Source organism: Colobus angolensis, unplaced genomic scaffold, assembly GCF_000951035.1.
Source record: "Colobus angolensis palliatus isolate OR3802 unplaced genomic scaffold, Cang.pa_1.0 Scaffold57, whole genome shotgun sequence".
NCBI lineage: Eukaryota > Metazoa > Chordata > Mammalia > Primates > Cercopithecidae > Colobus > Colobus angolensis.
In genome coordinates, this window is record NW_012119265.1 from 8,202,528 (window position 1) to 8,216,216 (window position 13,689).

General features: G+C 41.2%; 1 protein-coding gene across 1 annotated transcript in view; it reads right to left on the reverse strand.

The window, feature by feature from the left end:
• The window catches only part of RTN1 (reticulon 1), a 286,071-nt gene that overhangs the window by 156,807 nt on the left and 115,575 nt on the right, over positions 1-13,689 (reverse strand). The window contains exon 2 of the mRNA XM_011961922.1: positions 3,982-4,755. Within this exon, the coding sequence (XP_011817312.1) occupies positions 3,982-4,755 (774 nt within the window). The remainder of the gene's footprint in view (positions 1-3,981; positions 4,756-13,689) is intronic.

Genomic DNA, 13,689 nt, shown 5'->3' on the forward strand with positions numbered 1-13,689 from the left:
TGGCCCCTTTTCAGTTCTCATATAATACAGACTCAGGGCCTGGGCATTTGCTATTCCCCCACACCTGAGGTACCTCCTAGCCCCTCTCTGAACTGTGGGCTCCTTCTCCTCATTCAGATTTCAGTTCACGTGTCATCTCCTTAGAGGGGCAGTCCTTGGCCCCCTCACACCCAACCCTCTATCAATCTTCATAGTGCTCACACTGTGAAATTACACTATTTATTTATGGGTTTGTTTTTTATTGCCTGTTTCCTCTGACTAGCAGGTAAGCTCTACACGGGCAGGGACCTTGTACATCTTATTTACTACGATGTCTCAGTGGCCAGTGCATGTCTGATGTATACAAGTCACTCTAAATATTTTTTGAACAAAAGAATGAATTTTAAAAATGGGTAGGAGAATCACAGATCCCATCAATGCAAGGAAATAGCAATGGTAATTTTCAAATTTAAATTGATTTCCTTTTAATTGCTCATTTCTTCTTGAGGGAAACTGGGGTGTTTTAAGGATGACTTCCTGATTATTGTCCTTTTTGAGGCTAATAGCTCACATAACACCCAGGACCATCATAATACGCCTCTTGGTGTTTGTGTCAGAAACAACATGGTGCTCCTGGTCAGTGTATGTTGCATCAGGGCATTTATTATGTTTTCCTAAATTGCTTCACTTTTTACGTGACTGATCTTGGCTTAAAAGAGACTTCCAGTATTTCAGCTGTAAGAATTCTCGTCTCTCCACCTCAGTGTATATTATTTAGTGAAAATAGGTAAGTATGTTGGAGAACGTTACAAAACGGAATAATCCATTGGAATTGGGAAAAATATAAATATATTAGACACCTTGCTTAAAAATTAGCATCTGTGGCTAAAACTGACCTAAATTAGAATTTCTCTTCAGTTATTCTCCAGATTTGATAATTTCCTTATTTAAGGAATATATTTAAACAATGATAAACAGAACTACTTTTTGCTTAACGTGCTTTCTTTTTCCTCAGTTCCTATGTACAATTATGTGTAATTCTCGATTTTTATTTTATCTGTTGCCACTGGAAACGGCAGAGTGACCCAAGACTCAACAGATGTAATAAAGCCCATACCCTCTAATGTCTATGGGCACAGTGTCACGTGGTGCCAGGGGTCACAAGAAGATGGGAAGGGGGTCAGAAACCTCACAGGATAAAAAGGGCAGGGAGAAAGGCTTCAGTGAGAAGCTGATTCTTTCTGTTAATTTCATTCTTATCTGTTGTCATATGACTCTGGTATTTTGATGTGGGATGTATATAGAGAGAGGAGCTCAACACAGGAGAGAATGTGTAATGGGCCGTTCTCTCTTTCCTGAATAAGCCTTGCTTGGAATGTTTACTTGATTGCAGCTGCAGAGACAACTATTGTCCTAACCCCATACTGTCAAGTGGGCAACCCAACATCATAGAACTCCAATATCATGTGAGCCAGATCTGCCTTTGTTTTCTCTTGAACCTTCTCCAGAACCCCATTGGGCCATGGCTGCTTAAAAATGGAAATTCCCTAAAAATTAATGGATCCTTTGTCAAGTCTTTGCAAACTGTAATTTTTACATGAAGCGTGTGCTGTGTAACTAGACCTATATGTGCTAGGGCATTTCACTATTCCTGAGGACTGGCTGAAGTTCTTCTGGACTGACTACTGGACAACCCTGGAGCTCTGTAAAACATAGCTGACTCTATAACTTACATCTTCAGAACATCAAGTATCTTTATGGCAGGAAATAATAGAAGAGTTTTACTATGCATTGCCAGAAAGAATACAAGGAAGCTTGGAGACTCGGCTATGTTCTGACCTCGTGTTTTAGGCAGGGGCAAGTCGTATCTAACCCACTTGGAGCCTTGGTTTTCTGATTTGTCATTACTACCCAAATCTCAATTTACATCTTAAGTGAAGTTCACTGGGCCCTCACAACTCCATGTCCATGCAGCTCCTCACACTGGAAGGGCACCTTTCCCTTCCCTTCACCTGTTTGTTTCCTCCTATCCCTCAGAGAGTCACCTGTGGTCCCAGTTCACCTGGGGGAGCTGCTGGACTCCAGGGCTCCTCAGCACCATACATTTCCCTTTCTCAGAACACCAAGCACACTGGCCTGGGACTGTTTGCTTGGTCGTCTGGCCCCCTGGAGGCAGGGACTGGTTTTTCTTTGTTTTTTATTTTTCGTTAATTCCCCATCACCCATGCCTCACAGAGTACCCAACCAAAAGAAAGTAACTAGAAAATGATTGCTGAGTGAATTTGAAAATCAGGGACTTGGTGCAGTGAATCTTTAAGACACTTGGAGCTTTATGGTTGAATGAGTCTGAAGTAACTTTGGGGAGAAGGAATTAATGCTAAAATCTATAGGGAAAGAAGATAGGAGGAACTTTCATTAATTCTGTTCTATTCCAACACTTGAATTTGTACTATACCATCAGGGTTTAGAGCAATCGCTCCTCCTCTACAGGCTTTGGCTCCATTTTCAGAGTTTACTAGAAGCTCTTTCACCTGAGATGCATACCAAAGCTCTTTGGGATATGGTAGAATGCCGGTCACCAGGGGCAGGGGAAGGTCTGAGGACCTGTCACTGTCCTCTTCATCTGATGCCTCATGGGCATTCAAGAGAGGTGGAGATTCAAAGGCTGGAGAGAAGAGGGTGGCACAGGGTGGGGTGAGGAGTTTCCTGCCACCTCTCTGGCCTTCAGCCAGGGGTATAAGAGGTCCGCTTTGTGTTTGAGAGAATATGCATGAGTGCTGTTTAATATCCTGCCTTGAGTCACAGTAGGAGAATGTTCAAATTGAAAAAGACCATAGCCTAATGAAGTCTAAACTTTAAAAAGTTTAATGAAGTACATCTTTTTGTTTCAAAAATAAAATTATATGCAGAACTTCAATAAACTAGAGACATAAAATGACAGTGTTGAGACTGAAAGGGGAAGGGAGGAGTTTGCTTTGTTTAGGTTTCCTCTTCCTATCTGTGCCACCCCTAAAAGATCCAGAAGTCCACCTTTTCCTTCCCTTTAAATGTACAGACTTAGAGCTAGGGACAGGAGTGTTAAATGCCCCGGCCGAGGTGCTTCAGGAAGTCTAGAGAGAACAGCCAGTGTGCTCTCCTCATAATGTCTCCAAGAGACCTGTGCTATAGTTTGAATGTCCCTTCCAAAACTCATCTTTAAACTTAATACCCAATACCCATATTTAAACTTAATCCACCCAGTATGGAGAGGTGGAGCCTTTGAGAGGCTATGGACTATGAACTACTGAGCTATGAAGGTTCTGCCTTCATGAATGGATTAACCCACTCATGGAGTAATGGATTAAGAGTTAATGGATTAATGGATTATCATGAAAATATGACTTGTAGCTTTATAAGAAGAAGAGAGACCTGAGCACAACATGTTAGCATGCTCAGCCCCCTCACCATGTTACACCCTGCACCCACTTGGGACCCTTCAGAGAGTCCCCACTAGCAAGCCAGACAGCTTTTACCAGAAGCGCCCCTTTGACCTTGGACTTCCCAGCTTCCAGAACTGTTAATAAATTTTGTTTCTTATACATTACCCTGTGTTAGGTATTCTGTTATAAGCAACACAAAATAGACTAAGACAACCCAGATCCTAGCAGAAAGCTAACTGAGAAGCAGGCAGTACTGCATTCTCTGCTCTGGACAGTAGGGCTGCATGAGGATTTTAATGTTTCCCGTATGTCATCCTAACATCTCCCCTCAAAGAAAGAACAAAATATTTTACAAAGAAAACCTGATAGGACTTTAGGAGAAATCCCACATTGCAACCTTTGTACAATCAGCAACAAATTGAAAACATTGAATATGAATTAAACTAGTTAAACCAAATGAAATTTAAGGGGCCCAGATAGTAAAGTATATTGAATGAAAATTGTCATTCCTTAATATTTGTTTTAGGGATTGAGATTTCCATATGCTGGGTTTTCCTAAGTCAAGCAATAACAGGGCCTTTACCTGTTCCAGAAGATGGAGGGGTGATAGATCCTGGGCTGTCATCTTCAGGCTCCGAGACAGTGACAGTGGGGACTGTGTCAGGACTTGGCTTTAGACATATATCTTGCTTCTCAGGGGTCTTCTCTTGGGGAGTGGTTTCAACAGAAGGTTCTATTTCTGTCAGTGTGATTTTGACAGGGGTGGTGATCTGAGGAGCCCTGCGCTGTTCTTCAGAGAGATCATCTATGTACGGAGCAAATGTGGATTCTTCAAATAAATGGTCCTTGATGATTTTTCCCTCCACAGAAGCTGGTTTGTCAGGTTCACGGACGCCTTCAGGTTTCGCTGAGATGTCAGTGTCCTTATTCTTAAAGTCCAAGTCTTTATCTTCCAACTCGGGGTGATGTTGTTCTTGGTGCTTCACCTCCTCGGGTCTGGTTATGTCAATGTATTTATAGGCCTCTGCTTTCATCTGGTCCAGAGGGTCTGCTAAGATCTTGTTCACTTCAGTGGACTCTGCAGGAGTCATCTCTATTCCAGAATCAGAACTAAATAAGCCACGAGACTCTAACCCAGGCACATCAGCTAAGGAGGGGCCGGGTGTACCCAACTCCTCAGGGCTCTCTGAAATGGTGACATGGCCATTTTCCTTCTGAAGAATTCCAGTGAAATATGTAGAATCCTCCTGAGGTGGATAGCAGATGTCAGAAATCAGAGATGTGTAACATGATCCTTCCCCATCTTTTGATGTTGTTGAGAAGGTGTGGTCCATGGCACTGGAAACACCTGCCACACCTATGAATCAAAGCAGCAGCAGACAGTGAGTGGGTGCTTGGCGTCAGCTCTCTCTCCCTGTCTGACCCACCCACCCACCCCTGCCTCGTGGAGACACGACATCCCTTCTCCTCAAGCCCTCGGAGTTCCCTCAGCGCTCTCTCAGAGCACCAGCATGTTAAATTTCCTCATCTCCCTGATAGTCCACATTTCTGGTATTTTTCTAGTAACAGACCCCAGAGGCTCACATAAACTGCCAGGACCACATAAGTTGGGGACAGATCCTACAAGACTAGGAAATTTATTTTCAACATCTACCACCTCAACACACAGTGACTTGATCTTAGTATTATTAAAAAGAAACCCTCTTTGTATCTAAAGTATTAACAGCTCTTTAAGTAGAGGTGGAAATTAGGCTACCTCAGGATCGTAACTGCAACAATAGGATAGCTAACACCTAATGGTGTGCTTCCTTGTTTATTTCTTCAGTTTTCCTCCTTGTTTGGTTTCCCTCCTCTTTTACTGCCCTACTGCCCATTCATTGCCATCCAGTGATATTCAAAGTGACCCACCGGGAATTCCTTCATTCCACTGGTGGTGCTAAGGATAAGACAGGTTTTCAAGTTTGAGTCTATAGAATATTTTCACCTGGCTCTAATTCTACTAATACACCAGCCAAAATATTCATTAATAGTGGGCACGGGCCAGGTGCGGTGGCTCATGCCTGTAATCCCAGCACTTTCATAGGCGAAGGCAGGGGTATCTCCTAAGGTCGAGAGTTCGTAGACCAGCCTGACAACATGGAGAAACCCTGTCTCTACTAAAAATAGAAAATTAGCTGGGTGTGTTGGCACATGCCTGTAATCCCAGCTACTCAGGAGGCTGAGGCAGGAGAATCACTTGAACCCGGGAGGAGGAGGTTGCGGTGAGCCGAGATCACACCACTGCACTCCAGCCTGGGCAACAAGAACAAAACCACATCTCAAAAAAAAAAAAAAAAAAAAAAAAAAACACAGTGGGCATAAAAGGAAAACCCTCCACTGTTTTACTTTGCTGTAAAATTCTACCAGAAGGGATGAAAACCAACATGTATTGAGGCCTCACTATACGCTAAGCAGTGGGATTTTTAACCTAATTTTTACAATTGTATAAATTAAGTCCCACACTCTCTACATCTACATACAAACACATTACACACACACATATACACAAACACACACACAGCATGTACAATATCAAAGCTCTTAAGACACACCTGAAGAATACGTTAGAGCAACAACACATATAAAAGTAATCAAAACAGTGGTAGTAACAAGTCAGTAGCTAACGTGCCAGTACTTGCTATGTGTCAGGCATCGTTCTAAACTTTTCATTAATATCGACTCATTTCATAATCAAAACAATCCTAGAAGGTTGGCAATATTGTTAGGCTCATTTTACAGATGAGAAAAGTGAGAAACAAAGGGGTTAAATAACTCACCTAAGATCTCACAGGCAGTAAGTGGCAGAACCAGGATTCACACCCAAGTAACCTGGAAGCCAAGAAACTTCCCCTAATCCTAATGCCCTTTGCCCTGGTTAAGTCAGTCTGTGAGGTTTTTTTTGTTTTGTTTGTTTTTTTCAGGTAATGTTTACTCAGCATTGTTACAAACAAACTTAACTTTTGTCTTTTCCTAGCTTTCTTTTTGGTTGCACAAGCTATTGTTTCTCTCTGGGCAGTGGAAAAGCACAAAGCCTCTTCACCGTTCTAGCACTTTCCTGCCTCAGCACTACCTGTTTCCTTTTCTTGGAACTCTCTTCTCCCAGATACCTATATCCCTAATTCTCTCACCCTCAAATCTTTGCTCAAATGTCACCGTTTTAAGAAAAATGACCCTAACCCTCCATCTCAAATTGCAACTTGCCTTCTCCTCCCCACTCCTGGCAATCCTATTCTCTACCCTTCTCTGATTTTTCTTGTTCCCATATTGCTTATCTCCTTCTTAAATACTGTACAATTAACATATTTATTATGCATTGATTGTCTCCGTTTGCTAGGGAAACTCACACACACAGCATGGTAAGCTCCATAAGGTCAGGAATTTCTGACTATTTTGTTCACCAATATAGGCACCTAAAAAAGGGCCTGATGAATAGTAGGTACTCAACACATATTTGCAAAATAAGGGAAAGTAATTTTTTTGGGGAGCGGAGGACAGAGTCTCACTCTGTTGCCCAGGCTGGAGTGCAGTGGAGCGATCTTGGCTCACAGCAACCTCTGCCTTCCAGGTTCAAGCAATTCTCTTGCCTCAGCCTCCCAAGCAGCTGGGATCACAGGCATGTGCCACCACACCCAGCTAATTTTTGTATTTTTGGTAGAGACAGGGTTTTGCCATGTTGGCCAGATGGTCTCGAACTCCTGACCTCAGGTGATCCTCCCACCATGGTCTCCCCAGTGCTAGGATTACAGGCATGAGCCACCACGCTGGGCCATATATATATATATATATACATACACATACATGTAGTTGTATTTTTTTTTGAGAAAGAGTCTTGCTCTGTCACCCAGGATGGAGTGTAGTGTGGCATGATCTTGGCTCACTGCAGCCTCAACCTACAGGGCTCAAAAGATCCATCTACTTCACCCTCCCAAGTAACTGGGACTACAGGCATGCACCAGCATGACTGGCTAATTTTGTTTTCAATTTTTCTTAGGGATGTGGTCTCACTGTGTTGCCAAGGCCTATCTTGAACTCCTGGGCTCAAGTGATCCTCCTGCCTTGGCCTCCTCCCAGAGTGCTGGGATTACTGGCATGAGTCACCTCACCTGGCCAAGGAAAGTAATTTTGAAGTTTAGAATTAAGCACAAATATCAGTACTGTGTGAGAAGACAGGTTAGAAGATTCCCCCAAATTGCTAATGATACTTCATTTAGCAAGTGACTTAATTTTGTGACCAACAGACCAGTTCAAATCTATACACATCTCAGCTAGGCTTCTCATTACACCTTTTTTTTTTTTTTTTTTTTTTTGCATATGGCAGCCCCTCTTTTCAAGTTAGACCAAAAAATCTCAATAACAAAAGGAATAATAGTAAAGATTGTCCTTATTGCCTAAGGATAGATAGAACACCAAAGAAAAAAAACTATTAAATTTAAATCCATGGGTGCACACACACATTTATCCTGAACAATTATTAAAGCTTCTTTCATTATATGGGCTCAGCTTATATGGAGACCTCACTGGAGGCAGGGAAATGAACCTGAGATAGATATTTCACTACAGATATTTGGATCCTAGGATTCTCTACCAGTTATTTGGAACCATTTGTAAGTGTTAATAAGTAATTATTCACCAGAAAGTGAGGAGAGGAGGGGTTTGTCCATATAAATGAAGAGTCTGGAGAGGTGGGGAGTGAGAAAGGGAACCTGGAGAAGACATAGTAGGTGGTTTATTTGGTTTCCAAGGCTGTGTCTCAGTCATTATCATGCAAATCTCACTCAATTCCCCCACTGCAGAGGCCACCACCGGGCTCCTGGCTCTGATTACCTCTACTTGGCCTGCTGCATATCCCTCTAGACCACTGTCTCCTCCCACTGGAGTTATCTCACTAAACACAAGTGTCACTTGCTCAGTGCCCAGTCCCTGGGCTCTGCACTGCCTTGCTGGATAATTCTTAAACTCTGCAGCCTGGCATTTGAGATGATGTGAATTCTACCTGGTCAGAGCCCTGTTGCCATCATTCCTCTCACCCTCCACTCCAGGCATACAAAGCCCTTCGCAGTCTCACATTCACTTGACCAGCTTTTCTAGCCTTGTCTTCCACTCTCCAATTCAAATTCTAATCTCCACTAATAGAAACTACCCAGCACTTCTTCAACACTGGATCCTTCCAACCTCCACATCCAAACCTCCGCCCTTCAATCTCAAGCCATTAAACATAAGGATCTTTAAATGTCACCATCTCCATGATGAATATGCTGACTGTCTTAGTCCATTTAGGCGGTTGCAACAAAAAGACCATAAACTATGTAGACTATAGACAACAGAAATTTATTCTGGAGGCTGGGAGGTTAAAGATCAAGGTGCCAGTGGATTTAGTGTCTGGTGAGGGCCCACTTCCTACATGGCCATCTTTTTGCTGTAACTTCACATGGTAGAAAGGGTGAGGGATTCTCTCTGGGGCCACTTTTATAAGGTCACTAATCCCATTCATGAGAGCTCTGCTCTTGAGGCTTAATCACCTCCCAAAGGCCCAACCTCCAAATATCATTGCCTTGGGGGTTAGGATTTTAACACATGAATTTTTGCGGGGGGTGGGGGTGCACAAACGTTCAGATCACAGCACTGACCAATGCCTGCAGGACCTGATCCCATCCTATTGTTCTCCCTCTTCATTCTCATAGCACTGAATTTATACTGCTCATATAGCACGTATCACATACAGTTTATATATGTCCATATTACCTTCTTCCAAACTGTCAGCTCCTGGAGTTTGATGCTTATGTCTGGCACACTATATTGCACATAGTAAGCATCCAATTCAAAATGAATATAAATAAACAGACTGTTCAATCAATCCATTAATGAGTGGGCTTATTCTGTGCAGCTACTGAGAACAAGCTACAACTAATTAATGCAAATTACAAAGAGGACATTTTAAATCCATCGTGCAAAAAAGAGTCTAAAATGTGAGTTATCCAACAACGAAATAGAGCAATAGTATTCTCAGAGCAAGAGTATTCTGATCATGGTAGACACAGGCAGAGAGAGACCCAGTGTTTGTCTAGACAGAAACCAGTACTTTGTAGAAAGTTGGATGAGACAACTGCAGAATTCCCTTCCAACTTTCCATGATTTTTATACTAATTGGCTACCACTGTAGTGTGACACAACTTCCTTTTGACTTACTGCTTTCCTGTGTAACAGAATCAATATAATTTCCCCCAAGGTGATGCCTCCGAGAACAGGGGCTTCTAAGATGTACAGTAATAATTGAGGGAACAGAATCTAAATGACATCTATATTATTCTATAAATAAAATATTATTAGAGAGACTATAAATAGAATCAACAATTGGGAAGAAGTCCCATTCCTACCCTACCAGCTCTGTCTTGCTCAGAAAACCCAGTATGAAATTGGAAGGACCCCTTTACCATGCTCTAAAAATACTGCCAGCTAGAGGAAGAGAAGAGGAGCAAAGTTATTTGCGTAAATGACACATTTTATTTTTAAAACTGTTTTCACACTTTTTAGATGGGATCGTATTAGAATCATCATAAAAACAAAGAATAGTTCAAATACTTTGAATGTAGTTATGTCCCATTTTAAAAAATTGAGCTAAATACCCTGAAAAATTCTCAAGGTTCTAACTTACTGAATTTAAAAATATATACACGTGATATGGTGCCTATCAGTTAGAACTCTTGTAAACAGAAACTCCTCCTAGACAGTAAATTATGTTGGAGCAGAGTCCTGTGGGGATTGTTGGAACTGAGAAGCAGAACTGAGCCTGAGGGCCCAGGAAAGCCAATTAATTCTTGTCAGCACTTCCTGCAGAGCTGGCAGATGCGGAAACTGAGAGAGCACAAGCCATTTGCCCCAGGTAGGAACCCACATTGCCATATTGTTAAATACAAATCCACTAAATAAAAGTGCCTTGTCTAGACTAGAGATGGCCACATAACCAAGGATTCTGTGGAATATCTGATTTCCTCAGATATTTCTCTGCAGCTGTTTCCTGGACCATCTAGAGATCTAATTCACACAGAGGCCAATGTACCTTGACAGTCGCTGTGTTAACCTACAGATGCCCTCTTGGGAGGTGGCTGTTCTGGGAGGACACAGCTAATTCAGTTACCTGGATGCATTTAAAATGGCATTGATTTTCAAAATTTCAATTTACATTAACTTCAAAAAAGTACTTATAATAAAAACTGAAGGATTCAGAGGCCACTATTTCTAGTCAAAAGCTAAGTAGGAGAAGGATGAAAAGAAGCTGAAACTATTGCCATTAAATCCCAATATGTGTTGATAAAAGTGAAGCTTTTTAATCTACCGATGTAGAGGTCAGAAACACTCATCATGAGGCAAATTCAGTAATCTCATAAAGGGTAGGTGTTTTATTTTAAAAATTCTCTGGCAACACTAAGGGATAGGATGACAATGACTTGCTGAAGATGATTCTACTTTTCTCAAGGAAAAGCTTTAATCCTAAAATTCTATTAATAGTTCTTAACGCTGACTCATCCTCACAGAATGGAGTTCATTCAATTGGTGATCCATAGCTTAGGCAGTTTGTATTCTGGTTCTACCACTAACTGGCAGTTGTGAGACGTTGGGCAAGTTAGCCTCTTAGAGCCTTGGTTCATTCATCTTTAAGATAAGACAATAATAATTCCCACCTTATTGGGCTGCTAGGAGGACTAAATGAGATAATGCCCTTAGATCTTTGCCTGATACATCGTACACATTCAATAAATGAGAGCTGTTGATTTTCTTACTATCTCTGTTTTTCAGGGAGAACTCTACTCATCTCCAACATATTACCATCTGTTCGTTAGTTTCTTCCTTTATCTCTAATACCTCTCATGGTAGATCGGGCCAGAAGGAGTTTCATGTATCCAGTCCACACCCATGCTCTCTGGGGTCTGCCTTAGATGCTAAGTCCCCAGAGTCCAAGGCCATGCTGTCTTCACAGCTCCACGAGCAGGTGGCGGTTCATTAAGTACTTTCAATGGACATAGATCCTGTCATGACCATGATGATGACTGACTTGAGCACAAAAAGCTGAAATTTACCAAAACTACAGACAGAAAAGGAATGAGAGGGTTAAGTGCCTACAGATGAGCCTTCTTCCTGTAGATAGAGCCTATTCTGTCTTGCTAGGGTTGAGATAAGGAGCTTATGGTTTAAGGTTGTACTTCCACAACTCTATAAAGCTCCTCTTACTGCACTGAAATGGAGACAGAAAATGCCAGAAAGTAAAATAAATAACAAATTATACAAAAAGGTTTTCTGAGAACAGAGATAGAAATGCTCCATTAGACTAACATCTGGTTTACCCTTCTCCCTGGAATTAGAGAAACAAAAATGCCAATTATTGTTTGAATAGAGCCAATATTAACAGGTATAGGGGACATTAGTCCCATTAAATTGAGAAATATTTTTTTAAAAGTGTGGGCATAATAAAAAGCTGTAATGACAGTGTGGAGAGAGGTGCATATTAAAATTCAAGAATTAAAAGCCAGAATCAATGACAGAAAGTAAATCTGCATTCACCTTTCCCAGAATCCCCTGCCCTGAGCTGCCCATGTGATGGATAGCAGCAGCCTGCACAGAGGTTAGGCTGGGAGGCTTTTTCCCTGAACACTCCCACTCATCTTTTCAGCAGGCCCACAGTCTGGAGGCTGTGATACATTTGACAACAGAGTCCTCCATGAGGGATGAATATGCCAGAGAGACTCTAGGAAGCTCTATGTCACCTAGAAAACATTCTCCTTCTCAAATTAAGTGGACTGTGATTTAACATGACAAATGGGTACTGAGAAATTCAGGTACACTCATTTTCAATCAGTTTTATCTGTATGGTTAGTTAAGAGAGTTAAAAATAAAAAGAGCCTGCATTCTCCAGCAAAAGACTAAGCCAAAGCTGATGAACATGTTTGGGGGTTTAAGAATATGAGTAACTACTCTTTCCTCAACTCACTGCCTTATTTAAAGCTTGTCTGCCAGAATAGTAACTTTCACTTTTGGTTTTGCAAAATTAATATTTCATAAAAATGATTCAGCAAGTTGTTCTCTTCTCTATGAAGGGCCAAGATTTGCATTGCCTAGGATGTTTTCACTTTAGCAAAAAATTCTCTTAAAGGAAAAATAATTGCTTTAGCAGACAGACTAGGGTCTAAATCTTTTTCAGAGTCCTCAGTAGTACCTTGGAAAGCATAAAGTTGCAGAGCACTGAGATGAAATGATGGTGAAAGTTCTGATAAGCTTGGAATCATGTTTTGGATTTTGTTTATTTGTTTTTGCCTGCTGTTTAAAGATGGAAATGTGATTCTGTGGCCTTATTTGAGAAAGAATCTTTTTTAGGGAAATGGTGGAGGTAAATACTTATTTATAATTTACTTAGATCTTAAGAAAAGATGCCTAAAATCCTATATAGACATTCCTTTGCTGTTTTGAAGAATAGGTTTATTGATATGTAATTCATATACCATAAATTTCACTCTTTTAAAGTGTGAAATTTCACTCTTTCAGTAGTGTTTGTATACTAGTAGTTATGCAACCACCACCACTACCTTCCAATTCACCTAACTAATTTAAATTTAAATGTATTCTGCTTCTAATGTTTCCAATCAGAGAGGACTCTAAGTTACCTTTACTATGTAAATAATTACCGTTGGAACAAAAACAGGGGCTATCCCCAAACATCTTTCTATTTATCATTTGCTGATAGAATTTTGCTCTCTGATTTCTAAAGAGAAAAATAATTGTTCTTGGTCAGATTCCCTCAATGCTATGTATAACATGGATAATAGCAAAAAATGTGTATTATAAATTCGTTTACACTTCAATAGCTCTTTTGCTCCCTCCCCCCACATAGAATTATCTAGCCAGTCCCCATAATTTTTTTTTTTTTTTTTTTGGTCTCTGTTGCCCAGGCTGGAGTGCAGTGGTACCATCAGAACTCCAGCAGCCTTGACCTCCCGGGTTCAAACAGTTCTCCCGCCTCAGTTTCCCAGGTACCTGGGACTACAGGCATAAGCCACTGCACCCAGTCCTTTCTTTTTCAAAAAATACTTTATTCTTACTATTTTTTGAGTAGATTTAAGTTCACAGCAAAGTTGCAAGGAAGGTACAGAGATTTCCCATATGCCGCTGCCTCCACACATGCTACCGTGGTCTGAATGTCTGTGTTGCCCTAAAATTCCTGTGTTAATATCCTAACCCCAAAGATGATAGTATTAGGAGATGG